This window comes from Physeter macrocephalus, chromosome 16 (assembly GCF_002837175.3).
Source record: "Physeter macrocephalus isolate SW-GA chromosome 16, ASM283717v5, whole genome shotgun sequence".
Classification (NCBI taxonomy): Eukaryota; Metazoa; Chordata; class Mammalia; order Artiodactyla; family Physeteridae; genus Physeter; species Physeter macrocephalus.
The window spans coordinates 49132009-49154907 of NC_041229.1; the positions used below are offsets into that span (position 1 = coordinate 49132009).

The window sequence follows — 22899 nt, forward strand, 5'->3', positions numbered from 1 at the left end:
GACTTTTGTTTGTTGGAATTTTTTTTTTTTTTTTTTTTTTTTTTTTTTTTTTTTGCGGTACGCGGGCCTCTCACTGCTGCAGCCTCTCCCGCTGCGGAGCACAAGCCCCGGACGCGCAGGCCCAGCGGCCCTGGCCCATGGGCCAAGCCGCTCCGCGGCACGCGGGATCCTCCCAGACTGGGGCACGAACCCGCACCCCCTGCATCGGCAGGCGGACCCCCAACCACTGCGCCACCAAGGAAGCCCTGTTGGAATATTTTTAATCACAGTTTCTATTTCATTACTTGTGATTGGTCTGTTCATATTTTCTATTTCTTCCTGGTTCAGTCTTGGAAGCGTATACCTTTCTAAGAATTTGTCCATTTCTTCCAGGTTGTCCATTTTATTGGCATAGAGTTGCTGGTAGTAGTCTCTTAGGATGCTTTGTACATCTGCAGCATCTGTTGTAACTTCTCCTTTTTCATTTCTAATTTTATTGATTTGAGTCCTCTCCCTCTTTTTCTTGATGAGTCTGGCTAATGGTTTATCAATTTTGTTTTTTTGTTTTTTGTTAAATAAATTTATCTATCTATTTATTTTTGGCTGTGTTGGGTCTTTGTTTCTGTGTGAGGGCTTTCTCCAGTTGCGGCGAGCGAGCGATTTGAGTCCTCTCCCTCGTTTTCTTGATGAGTCTTGCTAATGGTTTATCAATTTTGTTTATCTTCTCAAAGAACCAGCTTTTAGTTTTATTGATCTTTGCTCTTGTTTTCTTTGTTTCTATTTCATTTCTTTCTGCTCTGATCTTTGATTTCTTTCCTTCTGCTAACTTGGGATTTTGTTTCTTCTTCTTTCTGTAGTTGCTTTAGGTGTAAAGTTAAGCTATTTGAGATTTTTCTTGATTCCTGAGGTAAGCTTGTATTGCTCTAAACATCCCTCTTCGAACTGGTTTTGCTGTGTCCCATAGGTTTTGGATCACGGTGTTTTTGTTGTCATTTGTCTCTAGGTATTTTTTGATTTCCTCGTTGATTTCTTCAGTGATCCATTGGTTGTTTAGTAACATATTGTTTAGCCTCCATGTGTTTGTGTTTTTTGCAGTTTTTTTCCTGTAGTTGATTTCTCATCTCATTGCATGTGGTTGGAACAGATGCTTCACATGATTTCAGTTTTCTTATATTTATTGAGCCTTGTTTGTGGTCTAGCATGTGATCTATCCTGGAGAATGTTCCATGTGCACTTGAAAAGAATGTGTATTCAGCTGCTTTCAGGTTGAATGCTCTATAAATATCAGTTAAGTCCTCATAGTCTAGTGTTAGTTAAGGCCTATGTTTTCTTATTGATTTTCTATCTGAATGATCCATCCATTGATGTAAGTGGGGTGTTAAAGTCCCCCACTATTATTGTGTTACTGTCAATTTTCTCTTTTATAGCTGTTAGCATTTGCCTTATGTATTGAGGTGCTCCTATGTTGGGTGCACATATATTTTCAATTGTTATATTTTCTTGGGTTGATCCCTTGATCATTATGTAGTGTCCTTCTTTGTCTCTTGTAACAATCTTTAAAGTCTATTTTGTCTGATATAAAAGTATTGCTACTCCAGCTTTCTTTTATTTCCATTTGCATGGAATATCTTTTTCCATCCCCTCACTTTCAGTCTGTATGTCTCTCTAGATCTAAGGTGAATCTCTAAATAAATAAATAAAGTGAATCTCTTGTAGTTGGCGTATATATGGGTCTTGTTTTTGTAGCCATTCAGCCAGTCTGTGTCTTTTGGTTGGAACATTTAGTCCATTTACATTTAAGGTAATCACTAATATGTATGTTCTTATTGCCATTTTATTAATTGTTTTGTATTTCTTTTTGTACATCTTTTTTTTTCTTTTGTTATCTTATGGTTTGATGACTATCTTTGGTGTTATCCTTGGATTCCTTTTTCTTTTTTGTTTGTATCTATTATAGATTTCTGGTTTGCCGTTACGAGTTTTTTTTATATAGTGGTCTGTATATATATGTGGCTGTTTTCAATTGCTGATCTCTTCATTTCAAATGCATTTTAAACACCCTTGATTTGTACTCTCCTCCCCTCACGCTGTTTTTGATACCATACTTTACATCTAATTGTTTTGTGTATCCTTTAACCACTTATTGCAGATACAGATGACTGTACTACTTTTCTCTTTTAACCTCCCGACTAGCTTTGTGTATAGATGATTTCCTACCTTTACTGTATGTTTGCCTTTACCAGTGAGCTCTTTCCTTCTGTACTTTTCTTGTTTCTAGTTGTGGCCTTTTCTCTCTTGCCCAGAGAATTTCCTTTAACATTTGCTGTAAAGCTGGTTTGGCTTTACAACAATTCTTTTAGCTTTTGAAAGCTTTAAGTTTTAGCTGTGCTTTCCTTCCTTGGTTCTTTCCACTACACTTCTCAGAATTCCATCTGGCTGGCCTCTCTGCCTCAAGAGGTGAAAGAGCCAGGCAGTTGTCACCTATAATTTCTTAGTCATGGTAGAACTAGCAGCATGCTATGTATGTAGCCAATGATACAGAAAGGATGAAACCTACTTGGTCCCAAGGGGAAGATATTTGATTTTTTTTTTTTTAGTACCACTTACTATCACCATCAGGTAGCTTCTAATACTGACTGCAATTACTGCTTAAATGTTACTATCAGGATATAACAAACATTCCCTTGCATCTGTAGGTTTTAACTGTCAGGTAATTCACCATATAAGTCTTAGTAGAGTAAAAGGGTAATTACATGTTGTAAAAAGCTCTGTTTGTTCCAGATTTACATGCTAGGAGAAACTGGCTGACTTTATGTGTGTAACACAAAAGGAGTCAATTTCTATGAGCACTTCATGGTACCTTTTGCACTTAATCTAAGTGTCACTAAAACTTTTAAAGGGACATTTTTGGAATAATTTGGGGCAGAATATTAAAGTAATTAGTTTAAGGTAGTGATAAGTGAGATTACTGAATATTTCTTTGTTTTCATTATATAGGCCAGGTTATTGGTGAGGAAGCTATCAGTGATTCCAGTTACTCATTAATCTTGCTTAGTAAGCGTCATTGATCTTTACCCAAGAAATGTTGGTACTCTCTAAACCAGTGGAAGATAAATGGTAAAGGAAAAGCTTGAACAGTTTAAACAAAAAAGTACAATTAGCAAATAAGCATATAGAAAAAAAAAGGTCATTCTCATGAAAAAGAAATACTCATAAATCTGAGGCATCATTTTGTACCTAATATCAATTTTTTTAAATTATAATAGCAGGGCTTATAAGATTGTGGTGAAACTGGCACATATACGTATATTTTTAGAAGCAATAAAATGGTAGAAACTTTTGAAAAGTAATTAATAACAAAAGTCATAAAACATAACCAAATAAATGTTTCCATTTGGGAGAATACATTCAAAGGAAACTGTCAAGTAAAAAAAAGTAATTGATATCACTATGTTCATTGCAGCATTGTTTATAATATTAAAACAATAGAAATAACCCAAATATCCATTTGCAAAAGGATGATTAAATAAATTACATCTTCAGAGTAAGTAACATTATATAACACCAAAATAATAATTATGGAAACCTTACCAGGAGTGATTAAATTATAATGTAAGGCGGGGGGGAGGAATGCAGATATGAAGTTATATATGGTCTGTGTATATATAAAACGATATGAAACACATGTGGAAATACAGAGAATCAGTAGCATAGAATTTAAAGTACATACACTTGGCAACAAGAGGAGCTTTAGTTTGAATTCTGGCTCCATATTTGCAAGCTGTTGTTTTCTGACATTATTTCTTTGTGTTTTCTTAAATATAAAATGGGGATTCTCATACCTTCCTTATAGGACAGCTCTGAGAATTAAATTAGCTGATTCTGTAAAGTCTGAGACAAGGCAGTGGAATTATATGTGAATTTTTTTTACTCTCATTTTGATTTCCATTAATTTAATTTTTTAATTGAAGTATAGTTGATTTACAATGTTGTGTTAGTTTTGGGTTTACAACAATGTGATTCAGTTACATACATGTATATGTGAATATATATATATTCTTTTTCATATTCTTTTCCATTATAGTTTATTACACAATGTTGAATATACTTCCCTGTGCAATATAGTAGGACCTTGTTGTCTACCTATTTTATGTATAGTAGTTTATATCTGCTAATCCCAAAGTCCTAATTTATCCCTCTCTGCCCCCTTTTCCCTTTGGTAACCATAAGTTTGTTTTCTATGTCTGTGACTCTGTTTCTGTTTTGTAAATAAGTTCATTTGTATTTTTTAGATTCCACATCTAAGTGATATCATATGATATTTGTCTTTCCCTGTCTCACTTACTTCACTTAGTATGATAATCTCTAGGTCCATGTGGCAAATGGCATTATTTCATCCTTTTTTATGGATGAGTAATATTCCATTATGTATACATACCACACCTTCTTTATCCATTCCTCTGTTGATGGACATTTAGGTTGCTTCCATGTCTTGGCTATTGTAAACAGTGCTGCTATGAACACTGGAATGCATTTATCTTTTCGAATTAGAGTTTTCTCCAGATATACTCCCGGGAGTGGGATTGCTGGATCATATGGTAACTCTATTTTCAGGTTCTTAAGGAACTCCATACTGTTTGCCATAGGGGCTGCACCAGTTTACATTCTCACCAACAGTGTAGGAGGGTTCCTTTTTCCCCACACCCTCTCCAGCATTTATTATTTGTAGACTTTTTGATGATGGTCATTCTGACTGGTGTGAGGTGATACCTCATTGTAGTTTTGATTTGCATTTCTGTAATAATTAGCGATGTTGAGCATCTTTTCATGTGCCTGTTAGCCAACCCAATATGTGTCTTCTTTGGAGACGTCTATTTAGGTCTTCTGCTCATTTTTTGATGGGTTGTTTGGTTTTTTTTTGTTATTGAGTTGTATGAGCTGTTTGTATATTTTGGGAATTAACTCTTGTTGGTCACATCATTTGCAATATTTTCTCCTGTTCCCTAGGTTGTCTTTTTGTTTCCTTTGCTATGCAAAAGCTTGTAAATTTGATTAGGTCCCATTTGTTTGTTTTTGCTTTTATTTCTATTGCCTGGGGGGAGTGACCTAAGAAAACATTGCTACGATTTATGTCAGAGAATTTTTTTTTAATTGAAGTATAGTTGATTTACAATGTTGTGTTAATTTCTGCTGTACAGCAAAGTGATTCAGTTATACATATGTACATTTTTTATATTCTTTTCCATATAGTTTATCACAGGATATTGAATATAGTTCCGTGTGCTATACAGTAGGACCTTGTTGTTTATCCATTCTATACATAATAGTTTGCATCTGCTAACCCCAAACTCCCAATCCATCCCTCCCCCTTGGCAACCACCAGTCTGTTCTTTGTGAATCTATTTCTGTTTTGTAAATAAGTCCATTTGTATCATTTTAGATTCCACATCTAAGTGATATCATATGATATTTGTCTCTGTCTGATTTACTTCACTTAGTATGATAATCTCTATGTCCATCCATGTTGCTGCAAATGGAATTATTTCATTCTTTTGTATGATTAATATTCCAGTGTTTTTTTTGTGTGTGTGTATACATATATATATGTGTGTGTGTGTGTATATATACACCACATCTTTATCCATTCATCTGCCAATGGACATTGGTTGCTTCCATGTCTTGGCTATTGTGAATAGTGCTGCTATAAACACTGGGGTACATGTATCTTTTCAAGTTACAGTTTTCGTCTTTTCCAGATATATGACCAGGAGTGGGATTGCTGTATCATATGCCAACTCTATTTTTAGATTTTAGTTTTTGAGGAACCTCCATATTGCTTTCCATAATGGCTGCACCAGTTTACATTCTCACCAACAGTATAGGAGTGTTCCCTTTTCTCCACACCCTCTCCAGCATTTGTTATTTGTAGACTTTTTAATGATAGCCATTCTGACCAGCATGAGATGATACCTCACTGTAGTTTTGATTTGCATTTCTCTAGTAATTAGCCATGTTGAGCAACTTTTTATGTGCCTGTTGGCTGTCTATGTGTCTTCTTTGGAGAAGTGTCTATTTAGGTCTTCTACCCATTTTCTGATGGGGTCTTTTTTATTGAGCTGCATAATTGTATATTTTGGAGATTAATCCCTTGTTGGTTGCATCATTTGCAAATATATTCTTCCATTCCATAGATTGTCTTTTCATTTTGTTTCCTTTGCTATGCAAAAGCTTGTAAGTTTGACTGGGTCCCATTTGTTTATTTTTGCTTTTATTCATATTGCTTTGAGAGACTGACCTAAGAAAACATTGCTACAATTTATGTCAGAGAATGTTTTGCATGTGTTCTCTTCTAGGAGTTTTACAGATCCAGTCTTACATTTAGGTCTTTGATCCGTTTGGGGTTTATTTTTGTGTATAGTGTTATAGAGTGTTCTAATTTCATTTTTTTTTTTTGCATGTAGCTGTCCAGTTTACCCAGCATCACTTATTGAAGAGACTGTCTTTTCTCCATTGTATATTCTTGCCTTCTTGTTGTAGATTAATTTTGACCATAAGTGTGTGGGTTAATTTCTGGGTTTTCTGTCCTGTTCCATTGATCCATATGTCTGTTTTTGTGCCAGCACCATACTATTTTTATTACTGTAACTTTGTAGTATTGTCTGAAGTCTGGGAGGGTTATACCTCCAGCTTTTTTCTTTTTCCTCAGGATTTCTTTGGCAATTCTGGGTCTTCTGTGGTTCCATATAAATTTTAGAGTTATTTGTTCAAGTTCTGTGGAAAATGTCATGGGTAATTTGATAGGGATCATATTAAATCTGTAGATTGCTTTGGGTAGTATGGCCATTTAAACAATATGAATTCTTCCAGGTGTCTTCTTTGGAGAAGTGTCTATTTAGGTCTTCTACCCATTTTCTGATGGGGTCTTTTTTATTGAGCTGCATAATTGTATATTTTGGAGATTAATCCCTTGTTGGTTGCATCATTTGCAAATATATTCTTCCATTCCATAGATTGTCTTTTCATTTTGTTTCCTTTGCTATGCAAAAGCTTGTAAGTTTGACTGGGTCCCATTTGTTTATTTTTGCTTTTATTCATATTGCTTTGAGAGACTGACCTAAGAAAACATTGCTACAATTTATGTCAGAGAATGTTTTGCATGTGTTCTCTTCTAGGAGTTTTACAGATCCAGTCTTACATTTAGGTCTTTGATCCGTTTGGGGTTTATTTTTGTGTATAGTGTTATAGAGTGTTCTAATTTCATTTTTTTTTTGCATGTAGCTGTCCAGTTTACCCAGCATCACTTATTGAAGAGACTGTCTTTTCTCCATTGTATATTCTTGCCTTCTTGTTGTAGATTAATTTTGACCATAAGTGTGTGGGTTAATTTCTGGGTTTTCTGTCCTGTTCCATTGATCCATATGTCTGTTTTTGTGCCAGCACCATACTATTTTTATTACTGTAACTTTGTAGTATTGTCTGAAGTCTGGGAGGGTTATACCTCCAGCTTTTTTCTTTTTCCTCAGGATTTCTTTGGCAATTCTGGGTCTTCTGTGGTTCCATATAAATTTTAGAGTTATTTGTTCAAGTTCTGTGGAAAATGTCATGGGTAATTTGATAGGGATCATATTAAATCTGTAGATTGCTTTGGGTAGTATGGCCATTTAAACAATATGAATTCTTCCAGTCCAAGAGCATGGGTTATCTTTCCATTTCTTTGCCTCATCTTCAGTTTCCTTTATCAGTGTTTTATAGTTCTCAGCACATGTCTCATCTCCTTGGTCAGGTTTATTCCTAAGTATTTTTTTATGCAATTTTAAAGGGGATTTTTTTTTTTACTTTCCCTTTCTGATAGTTCATTGCTAGTGTAAAGAAATGCAACTGATTTCTGTATATTAATTTTGTATCCTGCAACTTTACCAAATTCATTGATGAGCTCTAGTAGTTTTCTGGTGGTGCCTTTAGGATTTTCTCTGTATATATAGTATCATGTCAGTCATCTGCATATAATGACAATTTTTCCTCTTCCCTTCCAATCTGGATACCTTTTATTTCTTTTTTCTTGTCTGATTGATTGCTGTGGCTGATTTCTATTCATTTTATAATGTTTTTACAATAGAAAACATTTTAATAATTTGATATTGACCACCAAAGTTATAATATACTCACAAATCTACACCTTGTGGCATTGACTATATGGCTAATTGAAGTTATCTAAATAATTATGCTTATTTAGTACTAAAGAAAGATCTCAAAGTAAGTGCACACTCTGCTAAATCATATCAGTTTATTTAACACTTTTATGTAGCTTTTACCATGTAAGGCAGACACTGTTCTAAACACTGTATTCATTGAATAACTACCCTATGAGGAAGGTACTGTTACAGAGAACTTTAAGAAACTCAATCAAGGTCACATTGGTCTATGTGGCAGAGCTGAAATTTGAACTCAGGCAGCCTGGCTACATGGTCCAGCTCCTCAATGCTATGCTGCCTTTCAGTTGGCCAATCAAAACACACTTAGTGGACATAAGTGATGCTCGGCACTATGAGGGATGCCAGGAAACAAAGGATACAATCCTAAATTTGAAGAAAACGACCATTCTCTAGGCCTTAGCCATCATCCCCAAATTCTGCTCTCTCAACCTCAGATAAATGTCATCCATGTCACAGCTAAATGCTGGTCACAGAGAAATACCTCCTCTCACCCATAATAACAAAAGTTCTGAATGAAAATCTGCAGCCTATTTGCTTGGCTCTCTATGGCAATGTCAGTGTTTTCAAAGTATGTGCTGAGAAGTCTTAGAAATGTGAAGTTGCCTCATGTTCTGCAAATATTTTACTCAAGTTTCTCTCTGTACATATATTTGTATATACACACCTTCACACACTACATGTATATGTAACTAATGTTACAAATAAGTTTTTAAACTAATACTACAAACTAAAATTACACACTGAAATACATTTTATTGTATACTTTAATACATAGGAAACTCACAATTCATTACGATATGCTCTTGGATTGTCATTGCGCATATCTCAGATGAAAAAGAGTCTCCCTCTATCTCTAATTGAAGAGCATTCTGAGACTGAAAGACAAATTCTTTCAAAGCCAAAAATACTGTTACCATTTGGAAGGTGATATAATATGATGGTTAAGAAGAATGGCACTAGAATCAGTCTAGATACTGTTTCAAGCACAGGTATTTACCACATGAATTTGGGCAAGTTTTAAACCTTCCTGTACCTTAATTTCCTCATCTGTCAAATGGGACAGTACATACCTCACAGAGTTGTAAGAAATAAAGGATGTAAAAATAGACTGGGTTTCCCTGGTGGCGCAGTGGTTGAGAATCCGCCTGCCGATGCAGGGGACACGGGTTCGTGCACCAGTCCAGGAAGATTCCACATGCCAAGGAGGGGCTGGGCCTGTGAGCCATGCCCACAGAGCCTGTGCGTCCAGAACCTGTGCTCCGCAACGGGAGAGGCCACAACAGTGAGAGGCCCACGTACCACAAAAAAAAAAAAAAAAAAATATATATATATATATATATATATATATATATATATATATATATATACTTAGAAAAGTAACTCGGGCAATAAGTACTCAATAAGTATCAGATACTACTATATATACAATATAATATCTAGTGCAAAGATACAATATAATTTCTAGTGCAAATACTTATCTATAAAATCAGTCTTACCTTGTTATCATGCAACCAAAATAAATATGGAATTACCTTAATTCTAACTAATGTTGATATGCAACTGGAAATACCATTTTTCAAGTTTTTGTCTTCATTCAACAGTTGAATTATTGTTATTTTTACAAGTATTGCAAATATAAATAAATTTATACTAATTAAATACTACTCCAATTTGCCGTTTAAAATTTTGTTAGAAAAAAATTTCTGGATTAAAAAAATAATATATTGCATCATAGTGAAATTTGTTTTTATGCTTTATGTTACCTTATTCCAAGGGGAAAATAATTACCTCTTCCAAATATATTTATTTCCTTTCATGGCTACCCTTCATTTAAAGCTTACTTTTGAATAATACATGTTGAAATCAAATTATAAAGAAATATTAGCCCCTTATCTGGTAGAGTGTTATATTGTGGTGGATGATTCTGCTTATCACCAAAGAACAGTCATTTAATCTCTCCTGTATTTCTTCTAAGATTGATTCTTTTCATGACAATAAGACTATTAGAATGTGCAAAGATATTTTAAATAAATGATCTGTGTTTTTTCTTTCTTTTCTTGCAGTCATTCCCAACACAGCACTACAACCCGCCAGCCTTCAGTGACTCTCCAACGGGCCATCTCCCTGGAAGGGTAAGACGATAAGAATAATATGGAGCCTTCTCTTAAACCAAACCGAGCACCCTCGTCACTTTGAGCATAAATTCTTTCCTTTCTCCCTCCCTCCCCACATTACCCCTTTTTTTTCTTTCTGTTAGCAAATATCTATGAAGCTTATGTTACATATATGCCAAGCACCGTGCAAGGTACTACACTGAACAAGTCAAATAAGATCTTTTCCTTCAGAGAACTCATTATCTATTGAGAGTGACAGAAAATATAAACACACACCTGCACATAACAGTGTAAGCATCACACAGGAAATATGTATGAGGGATTAATGAAGGATCGAGAAAGGATATCTGACTGAGAATGGGTATCAAAGAGGGAGGGGGAAACAGGTCAGGATGGTTTCAGAGAAGATATAACTCTCAAGCTGAGAACTGAAGCATCTGTGGATATTTGCCTGACTGACAGACATTGGAAGGAAGGGTACTCCCTTGCAGGAGAAAAAGCACATGCAAAAACATGAACATCTAAGCAGACTTCAGATGTCAGAAGGCCACTGAGTGATTTGGCGCAAGGTGTGCGAGGCAGGAAATGAGAATGGTGATGTTGGCTGGCCAGGCTTACGTGTAGAGGACTTAGTATTTTGTATTTCTAAATTCCCCAGATAGAAGCTGAAGGGGCTGAGAAGGAGGAGTTAACATTTCCATCCACTTGCTTTATAATTGCAACTGATTTAATTGAGAACACTTAATTGGTTACTGCATAAAAATTAAATCACTATTTTTCCAATATCTGTTACCAACTATGCTTTGTTCAACCCTATTTCTCAATGACAAGTACACTTCCTTAATGGCATTTCAGTTAAAAATCTCTATTATTTATTCTATTTTAAAATCTTGTGTTTTCAGTCAAACCTCTGTCTCTCTTTCCAACATAATTAAGATGGGGTCCACCAAAGTGCTCTGGAGTTGATAGAGGAGTGACCTGCTCTCTCTCTCATACCACCCTCTAGATCTTCCTTTCTCTTAGATTTCTTCTCTGGTAGAAATGAAGTTGTTTAAAAAAAAAAAATGGGAAATGGCATTCCTCACATTCTCCTGTGGCAGTCCTCCTTTCCGTTGGCTATCACGGGTGATGTAGCCTGGATGGGTAGAGAACCAAACATGCACCAATGCTAAGAAACTCAAGCAACTCCCCCAGCATGTGGTCCCCTGGGAGCATCAGCGATCTTTTCTACAAAACCCCCTGGCAGTAGCACACTGTAGTCCTCTGATGCACTCACCCACTTTGCCCCAGCTGCATCAATCCCTCCTCACAAGCACATAGTCACCCTTTCTCATCTGTCTTCAGCAGCTTCAAATGTGAGGCTTGCAGACATGAGCAGCATCCATCTTTCCTACCCCTCAGGTGGAACTTACTAGGGCTAGTCCTTGCCTCCTTTCTTTCTCCCTGCCTGACATTCTCATCTTCTCTCCCCAGGGCAAGTCAGCAAACTCCATGACTAAGTGGACATCCACTTGGGAGGGAGATGTTAGCCTTTCCTTCCTGGAACAGCATAAATTTTATAAACACTTTTCATGGGGTGCCCTTTCTTGCCTTTAGCTAAGGAAATCCACCGCATGTCCGCAAACCCATGGGAACATGAGTGAAAGGAATGTGACCTCTGCATGAACACTGCCCTCCCCTCAAAAGGATACCTCCTTCTCTTCCTAGTCCTCCTCTTCTGTTTTTGGTGGTAATGAACATTAAACAATTTTAGCTCCTCTATTAAAAAAGAAAACAAAAACTGAGATAGGAGTGGGGGAGGAGTCAAGATGGCAGAACAGGAGGACATGGAGTTCACCTCTCCCCATAAGTACATCAAGAACGGAACAATTCTGACAGAGCACCAGCTGAACACTAGCAGAGGACCTCGGACACCTAAAAGGACAAGAAAAATCCCCATGCAACTGGGTAGGACAAAAGAAATTTTAAAAAGACAAGAGGAAACAGGACACGACCTGCACCCCTGGGGGGGAACTGAAAGAGGAGAGGTTCCCACACCCAGGGAAGCCCCTCACTAGTAGGGAGATCAGCTAGGACAGGAGGGGAGCTTCAGGGGCTCCGAGGAGAGCACAGCAACCAGCCTGTGGCAGGCAGGACAGAGGAAGACCTACATGAATGGTTGGTGCCACAGCCCTGCACATCCCAGCCTGAGACATGTGTCTGCTGGTGCGGACAGAGGCTGTGTGCTAGAACCTGGGGTTTGGAGAGCAGTCCCAGGGAGGGGAATGCTGTTAGCTGCAAAGAGAGAGCCTGAAGGTATGGGAGTAGAGCTCTATAAGCGGGAATGTTTGTGGAAGAAGCCCAGGCCACCATTGCAGCTCCCCTCCCCACTTGCCAGCCCCTGCCTCCCTGGGCACTAGAAGCCTGAGCAAGCTTGCACACCTCACCCGCCTTGGCCACCGCCTGCAAGAGCAGGCTCACTCACCCCCGCCCCTCCTCCTACCCCACAGCCCAAGCAGGCTCACATGCCCCACCCGCTGCGGCTGCCTCCTTCACCCCCACCCACCCCAGCAGGCTGGCATTTGCCCCACCTCTTGCCGCCTCTGACCCCACCCACCTGGGCAGGCTCTGGGGCAGCCTCTGAAACAGACACTGGTGGAAGGCCCACATGCAGAGGTGGGGCTGAAACCACAGCTGAGCCTCATGGGCCATGCAACTAAGGAAGAAGAGCTGAAATCTCTTCTCACAGCTGTGAGAACTGCGGATTTACACCCCAGCTGCCAGCTTTGTAAACTCAGCACCTGCAGAATATCCAAATGAATGAGTGCTCCCCCAGCTGAGCTGGGTCTAGCTTTAGCAACTGTAGGTTTGTGGGCACATACACATGGGGACTGGACCGGGCCAGAAGCTGAGCTGCCTCCATAGCTCCCACAGCAGGTCCTCGTGCACAATTACTGCAGTCCCGGGACCTGACTGCAGTGGATCTGTGCTGGTAGTCTGGTGAAAACAACGCCTGAAAGACACCAGGGCCAATTGCCAGCATACCCATTGTTAAGGTGGGTCTGAGAGCACTTCCAGCAACAGTATAATTTATGAGCCAGCACAACAGGTGAAAAGTGATGCAACAGAGCACACTCACAGTTGAACAGCTCTAGAGGAGGAAAACTCAGTGGCTTCTCTCCCAGAGAGAGTGCTCCAATCCTGCCTATGTCACACTGCAGGTCAGAAACACAGCTCAGAAACAGATCTTGGGGCCTCTACTCCAACTGGAGAGCAGACCCTGCCCCTGACAGGGCAGTGACAACCTCAGAGCAAGGGGAGGCCCCCGTTCAATATCCAGTGCAGGCTCAGGTCACCACAACATCAGTTACTCCTCTTACCAAGGGGATAATGGCCAACATACACTGAGGAAAGAGGTGGCAGACAAGCATATTAAAAGCAGCTCTAGCACCAAAAAATACTAAACCCACTTAGGCTATACAGGGACGTTCCCACATAAAAATAGCCCTATAAGACAGTCTGAGGGTCAGGCATCGGGAGAAAGAACCCCCCCCCAGAGCATTTGGCTTTGAAGGCCAGTGGGTCCTGAGTGCAGGAGCTCCACAGGACTGGGAGAAACAGAGACTCCACTCTTGGAGGGCGCACACAAGGTTTCACATGCACTGGGACCCAGCACAAAGCAATACCTCCATAGGAACCAGGGCTAGACCTAACTAGGGGTCTTGGAGGGTCTCCTGAGGAGGCAAAGGTCAGCGGTAGCTCATTCTGGGGGCAAGGACACTGGTGGCAGAGGCCCCAGGGAACACTGATCTCTCCCAGAGGTCCCATTTTTGGCACCAAGACCTGGCCCCACCCAAAAGCCTACAAGCTCCAGAGCTGGAATGCCTCAGGCCAAACAACCAGCAAAATAGGAATACAGCTCCACCCATCAGCAGACAGGCTGCCTAAAGTCATACTGAGCTCACAGCTACCTCAAAACACACCCCTTGGCACAGCCCTGCCCACCAGAAAGACAAGACCCAGCTCAACCCACCAGAGGGCAGGCACCAGTCCCTTCCACCAGGAAGCCTGCACAAACCCCAGGACCAACCTCACCCACAGGGGCAGACAACAGAACTAAGAGAAACTATGATCCTGCAGCCTGGGGAAAGGAGACCACAAACACAGAAAGGTAGGCAAAATGAGATGACAGAGAAATATGTTGCAAATGAAGGAACAAGATAAAAACTCACAAGAACAACTAAATCAAGAGGAGATAGGCAATCTACTTGAAGACTAATTCAGAGTAATGATAGTAAAGATGATCCAAAAGTTCAGAAAAAGAATGGAGGCACAGATTGAGAAGATACAAAAAAATGTTTAACAAGGAGCTAGAAGATTTAAAGAACAGAGATGAACAACACAATAACTGAAATGAAAAATACACTAGAAGGAATCAATAGCAGAATAACTGAGGCAGAAGTGAGCTAGAAGACAGACTGGTGGAAATCACTGCCACAGAACAAAATAAAGAACAAAAATGAAAAGAAATGAGGACAGTCTCAGAGACATCTGGGACAACATTAAATGCACCAACATTCACATTACAGGTGTCAACAGAGGAGAAGAGAAAGAGAAAGGGCCTGAGAAAATATTTGAAGATATTATAGCCAAAAACTTCCCTAATATGAGAAAGGAGACACTCACTCAAGTCCAGGGAGTGCAGAGAGTCCCATATAGGATGAACCCAAGGAGGAACATGCCTAGACATATATTAATCAAACTGGAAAAAATTAAAGAGAAATAAAAAATATTAAAGACAACAAAGGAAAAGCAACAAATAACATACAAGGGAATCTCCATAAAATTTTCAGCAGAAACTCTGCAGGCCAGAAGGGAGTGGTAAAATATATTTAAAGTGATGAAATGGAAAAAGCTACAACCAAGAATACTCTACCCAGCAAGGCTTTAATTCAGATTTGACAGAGAAATCAAAAGCTTTACAGACAAGCAAAGGCTAAGAGAATTCACCACCAAACCACGTTTACAACAAATGCTAAAGGAACTTCTTTAGGTGGAAAGAGACCAGCAACTTAATACAACCTTGTGTATATATAGACTGCTATATCAAAACCTCATCAGGGGACTTCCCTGGTGGCACAGTGATTAAGAATCTGCCTGCCAATGCAGGGAACAGGGGTTCAAGCCTTGGTCCAGGAAGATCCCAGATGCGGCAGAACAACTAAGCCTGTGTGCCACAACTACTGAGCCTGCGCTCTAGAGCATGCGAGCCACAAGTACTGAGCCCGCGTGCTGCAACTACTGAAGCCCGCGTGCCTAGAGCTCATGCTCCACAATGAGAAGCCACCGCAATGAGAAGCCCGCACACTGCAACAAAGAGTAGCCCCCACTTGCCTCAACTAGAGAAAGCCCATGCGCAGCAACGAAGACCCAGCACAGCCATAAACAAACAAACAAATAAATAAATTTTTTTAAAAAAGAATAAAACTTAAACATTTAAAAAACCTCATGGGAACTGCAAACCAAAAAACTACGATACACACACACACACACACACACACACACAAAAGCAACCCAAACACACACTAAAGATAGTCATCAAATCACAAGAGAACAAAAGAGGAAGGGAAGGAAAAAAAGCTACAAAAACAAATCCAAAACAATTTTTTTAAATGTCAATAGGAACATACATATTGATAATGACCTTAAATGTAATTGGAACATACATATTGACAATTACCTTAAATGTAGTTGGATTAAATGCTCCAACCAAAAGACATAGACTGGCTGAGTGGATACAAAAACAAGACCCATATAAATACTGTCTACAAGAGACCCACTAGGGACACATACAGATTGAAAGTAAGAGGATGGAAAAAGGTATTCCATGCAAAAGGAAACCAAAAGAAAGATGGAGTAGCAATACTCATATCAGATGAGATAGACTTTAAAATAAAGACTGTTACAAGAGACAAGGAAGAACACTACATGATCAATCCAAGAAGAAGATATAACAATTGTAAATATGTATGCACCCAACATAGGAGCACCTCAATATATAAGCCAAATGCTAACAGCCATAAAAGGGGAAATCAAGAGTAACACAATACTAGTGGGGGACTTTAACACCCCGCTTACACCAATGGACAGATCATCCAGACAGAAAATCAGTAAGCAAACACAGGCCTTAAATGACACATTAGACTAGATGGACTTAATTTTTCCATTCAAAAGCAGAAGAATATACTTTCTTCTCAAATGCACATGGAACATTCTCCAGGATAGATCATATATTGGGCCACAAATCAAGCCTCAGTAAATTTAAGAAAAATGAAATCATATCAAGCATCATTTCGTACCACAAGGCTATGAAATTAGAAATCAATTATAGGAAAAAAAAAACCGTAAAGAAACACAAACACGTAGAGACTAAACAATATGTTACTAAACAACCAGTGGATCACTGAAATCAAAGCGCTCCAACCAAAAGACATAGACTGGCTGAGTGGATACAAAAACAAGACCCATATAAATACTGTCTACAAGAGACCCACTAGGGACACATACAGATTGAAAGTAAGAGGATGGAAAAAGGTATTCCATGCAAAAGGAAACCAAAAGAAAGATGGAGTAGCAATACTCATATCAGATGAGATAGACTTTAAAATAAAGACTGTTACAAGAGACAAGGAAGAACACTACATGATCAATCCAAGAAGAAGATATAACAATTGTAAATATGTATGCACCCAACATAGGAGCACCTCAATATATAAGCCAAATGCTAACAGCCATAAAAGGGGAAATCAAGAGTAACACAATACTAGTGGGGGACTTTAACACCCCGCTTACACCAATGGACAGATCATCCAGACAGAAAATCAGTAAGCAAACACAGGCCTTAAATGACACATTAGACTAGATGGACTTAATTTTTCCATTCAAAAGCAGAAGAATACACTTTCTTCTCAAATGCACATGGAACATTCTCCAGGATAGATCATATATTGGGCCACAAATCAAGCCTCAGTAAATTTAAGAAAAATGAAATCATATCAAGCATCATTTCGTACCACAAGGCTATGAAATTAGAAATCAATTATAGGAAAAAAAAAACCGTAAAGAAACACAAACACGTAGAGACTAAACAATATGTTACTAAACAACCAGTGGATCACTGAAATCAAAGCGGAAATCAAAAAATACCTAGAGACAAATGACAACAAAAACACTACGATCCAAAACCTATGGGACACAGCAAAAGCAGTTCTAAGAGGTAAGTTTTTAGCAATACAATCTTACCTCAGGAAACAAAATCTCAAATAAACAACCTAACATTACACCTAAAGCAACTAGAGAAAGAAGAAGAAACAAAACCCAAAGTTAGTAGAAGGAAAGAAATCATAAACGTCAGGGCAGAAATAAATGAAATAGAGACTAAAAACTAAAAAAGATCAGTGAAACTGAAAACTGGTTCTTTTTCCTTTTTCTTTGAAAAGATAAACAAAATTGATAAACCATTAGCCAGACTCATCAAGAAAAAAAGGGAGAGGGCCCAAGTCAATAAAATCAGAAATGAAAAAGGAGAAATTACAACTGACACCACAGAAATAAAAAGGATCATAAGACACTACTACAAGCAACTATACACCAATAATATGGACAACCTAGAAGAAAAGGACAAATTCTTAGAAAGGTACAACATTGCAAGACTGAACCAGGAAGAAATAGAAAATATGAACAGACCAATCACAAGTACTGAAATTGAAACTCTGATTTTAAAACTTCCAACAAACAGAAGTCCAAGACCAGACGGCTTCACAGGTGAATTCTATCAAACATTTAGAGAAGAGTTAACACCTGTCCTTATGAAACTATTCCAAAAAAACTGAGAGGAATGAACACTCCCAAACTCATTCTATGAGGCCGCCATCACCCTACAGCAAAAAAAAAAGAAAATTACAGGCCAATATCACTGAAGAACATAGATGCAAACATCCTCAACAAAATACCAGCAAACTGAAACCAACAACACATTAAAAGAGTCATACACCATGATCAAGTGGGATTTATTCCAGGGATGCAAGGATTTTTCAATATCCACAAATCAATCACTGTGATACACCACAAAAACAAATTGAAGAATAAAAACCGTGTGATCATCTCAATAGATGCAGAAAAAGCTTTGGACAAAATTCAACAGCCATTTATGATAAAAAGAAAGTGGGCATAGAGGGAACCTATGTCAATATAATAAAGGCCATATATGACAAACCCACAGCTAACATCATTCCTAATGGTGAAAAACTGAAAGCATTTCATCCAAGTTCAGGAAAAAGACTTTCATTCAACATAGTATTAGAAGTCCTAGCCATGGCAATCAGAGAAGAATAAGAAATAAAAGGAATCCAAATATGAAAAGAAGAAGTAAAACTGTCACTATTTGCAGATGTCATGATACTATACATAGAAAATCCTAAAGACGACACTAGAAAACTACTAGAGCTCATCAATGAATTTGGTATAGTTGCAGGATACAAAATTAATACACAGAAATCTCTGGCATACTTATACACTAACAACAAAAGATCAGAAAGAGAAATTAAGGAAATAATCCCATTTACCATCACATCAAAAAGAATAAAACACCTGGGAATAAACCTACATAAGGAGGCAAAAGACCTGTACACAGAAAACTATAGGATGCTGATAAAAGAAATCAAAGTTGACAAAAACAGATGGAGAGATATGCCATGTTCTTGGATTGGAAGAATCAACGTTGTCAAAATGATTATACTGCCCAAAGCAATCTATAGATTCAATGCAATCCCTATCAAATTACCAATGGCATTTTTGACAGAACTAGAACAAAAAATTTCACAATTTGTATGGAAATACAAAAGACCCCGAATAGCCAAAGCAATGTTGAGAGAAAAAAACAGAGCTGGAGGAAGCAGGCTCCCTGAGTTCAGACTATACTACAAAGCTACAGTCATCAAAACAGTATGGTACTGGCACAAAAACCAGAAATATAGATCAATGGAACAGAATAGAAAGTCCAGAGATAAACCCACGCACTTATGGTCAACTAATCTATGACAAAGAAGACAAGAATATACAATGGAGAACAGTCTTTTCAATAAGTGGTGCTAGGAAAACTGCACAGCTACATGTAAAAGAATGAAATTAGAACACTCCCTAACACCATACACAAAAATAAACTCAAAATGGATAAAGACCTAAATGTGAAACCGGATACTATAAAACTCTTAGGGGAAAACATAGGCAGAACACTCTCTGACATAAATATCTTTTTTGATCTTCTCCTAGAGTAATGAAAATAAAAACAAAAATAAATTAAATTAAATGTAAAAGCTTTTTCACAGCAAAGGAAACCATAAACAAGATGAAAAGACCACCCACAGGATGGGAGAAGATATTTGCAAATGATGTGACCAACAAGGGATTAATCTCCAAAGTATACAAACAGCTCATGCAGCTCAATATCAAAAAAAAAAAAAAAAAATCCCAAAATGGGCAGAAGACCTAAATAGACATTTCTCCAAAGAAAACATACAGATGCCCAAAAAGCACATGAAAAGATGCTCAACAGGGCTTCCCTGGTGGTGCAGTGGTTGAGAATCCGCCTGTCGATGCAGGGGACGTGGGTTGGTGCCCCAGTCTGGGAAGATCCCACATGCCGCAGAGCGGCTGGGGCCATGAGACATGGCCACTGAGCCTGCGCGTCCGGAGCCTGTGCTCCGCAATGGGAGAGGCCACAACAGTGAGAGGCCCGCATACCACAAAAAAAAAAAAAAAGAAAAAAAGAAAAAAGATGCTCAACATCACTAATTATTAGAGAAATGCAAATCAAAACTATGAGGTACCACCTCACACCAGTCAGAATGGCCATGATCAAAAAAAAAAACTACAAACAATAAATGTTGGAGAGGGTGTGGAGAAAAGGGAACCCTCCTACACTGTGGGTGGTCATGTAAATTGGTACAACCATTAAGGAGAATAGTATGGAGGTTCCTTAAAAAACTAACTATAGGGCTTCCCTGGTGGCACAGTGGTTGAGAGTCCGCCTGCCGATGCAGGGGACGTGGGTTCATGCCCCAGTCCGGGAAGATCCCACATGCCACGGAGCAGCTGGGCCCATGAGCCATGGCCACTGAGCCTGCGCGTCCGGAGCCTGCGCTCTGCAACGGGAGAGGCCACAACAGTGAGAGGCCCGCATACTGAAAAAAAAAAAAAAAACTAACTATAGAACTATCATATGATCCTGCAATCCCACAGCTGTGCATATATTTGGAGAAAACCATAATTCAAAAAGATACATGCACCCCTATGTTCACTGCAGCACTATTTACAATAGCCAAGACATGGAAGCAACCTAAATGTCCATCGACAGATGAATGGATAAAGAAGATGTGGTACATATATACAGTGGAATATTACTCAGCCATTAAAAGGAATGAAATTGGGTCATTTGTAGACACGTGGATAAATGAGATGTGGTACATATATACAATGGAATACTACCCAGCCATAAAAAAGAACGAAATAATGCTATTTGCAGCAACATGGGTGGACCTAGAGATTATCATATTAAGTGAAGTAAGCCAGACAGAGAAAGACAAATATCATATGATAACACTTACATGTGGAATCTAGTAAAAAAAGAAATGATACAAATAAACTTATTTACAAAACAGAAACTAACTCACAGACCTCGAAATCAAACTTATGGTTACCAAAGGGGAAATATGGGGGGAAGTGATAAATTAGGAGATTGGGATTAACATATACACACAACTATATATAAAATAGATAACTAATAAGGACCTACTGTATAGCACAGGCAACTCTACTCAACATTCTGTAATAACCTACATGGGAGGTGAATCTGAAAAAGGATGGAGACATATATATATATAACTGATTCACTTTGCTGTACACCTGAAACTAACACAACACTGTAAGTCAACTATACTCCAATAAAAAAAAAAACAGAGATAGGAGTGGATGGCTAAACAGAAACTTTGCTCTGGAAGAATTAAGTAACTCTTTTCTCAACAGTAAGTAACTCATTTCTCAACAGTAAACTACTATCTCCATTGCGACATTTGTCTATTCCATTTAAAAAAAAAAAAAGACACAAGAAGTTCTCAGTCAATACTTCAGACCATTTGGTTCTGTAATAATGTACAAGATGGTCTAGATCATGGATCCTCACCAGACTCCCAGAATTTAAACCAGGGCTAAGGAAGTTGCTAGCTATGTGATAGCAAGTTACTTGATTTCGTTGTGCCTCAGTTTCCTAATTAATGTAAAATGGAAATACTGATGATGATTCCTTGTAGAGTTCTTTCAAGAATTAAAATTATATATACATATAATTTTTTATAATAGTACTGGCATTATATGTGTGTTACAGTAGTTGTTGCTGTTGTTATACATAATATATACTTAATTAATAAGGCATGAGAGTTTCTAATATATATTAAATAAGGATTTGTTAAAAGTCAGGGACTGGTATCTTTGCTATATTCTGGAGAGGCATTTTCCTATATATATGGGTAATAATCATTTGTGGAAGTATTTCAAATCATTGTTTGAGTTTGCCTCATTGCTGAGTTCATATTTATATTAAAAATACTTTAATTACCAAGATTATATTTAAGTGCTTATTAAACAAGGAAAGAATAACCTAAGCTGTTTCTACACGTCAGCTTATCCTCAGTGCCAAAAGAAGAATTTAGGACCAGAATAAGAAATGTTCTTACATTTCTAGTATATATATATCTTAAAAAGTTAAAGTAAAGAGACCACTTCAAAACATGAGAGGAAATAATCTTTGCAGCCTGTGAGCATTCTCCAGTTGGACTTGAGAACATCCAACAGTCATCACCTGCAGTGCAAGTTCATGCAGGCTTGTGACTGTACCCTCCATACTACCGTCCTTGGTTTTCTCCTTCTAGAAAGTGCCACAGTTTAGACAAAACTCTTCCACAAAACACAGTTGCTTGTCATATCCTCCAAAGGATGTGACTGGTTTTGAATTCTGCATGTAAAATTGGATATGTGGAAAGGACCAAGGAAAAGACATCCAGAGTTAACAAAGGGATGAGACAGCATTTTATCAAGAAAACACTAACAGATTAGGATGCTTTGGTTTGAAGAAGAAAGCTTCATTAGATGCTTAATGAGATCATATTCAAAATGTGCAATTTATTGGGAACAAAAATAGTACAAATTCATGGCTATTTCTTCAAGGGAAGAGAAAAGAAACTAACATTTATTGGGTGCTTATAAGGTGCCAGGCCATCTATCTATCCGTCCATTCATCCATCCATCCATCCATCTATCTACCTTATCTGATTTTATTTCCAAAATAGTCTTGTAAAATAGGCATCTTTTTTTTCTAAAAATGGAGTCTCAGACACATTAAGTAATTTTCCCAAAGATCTTTACATAGAAAATAGCAAGCCTAGATTGGAAATCAAATTTGACTTCACTGTCCAACTCCATGCCCTATAATGCGGCATGAAAAGTCTTTATTGACTGGGAAAGCACTGGTCCCACCATTTATAAGCCACATTCAGGCTAAG

General features: G+C 38.2%; 1 protein-coding gene across 11 annotated transcripts in view; it reads left to right on the forward strand.

The window, feature by feature from the left end:
* Positions 1-22899, forward strand: part of DLG2 (discs large MAGUK scaffold protein 2) — a 2147153-nt gene that overhangs the window by 1715943 nt on the left and 408311 nt on the right. For all 11 annotated transcript variants that reach the window (XM_028501170.2, XM_055091363.1, XM_024131657.3 and 8 more), the window contains one exon: positions 10256-10324. In XM_028501170.2, the coding sequence (XP_028356971.1) occupies positions 10256-10324 (69 nt within the window). The remainder of the gene's footprint in view (positions 1-10255; positions 10325-22899) is intronic.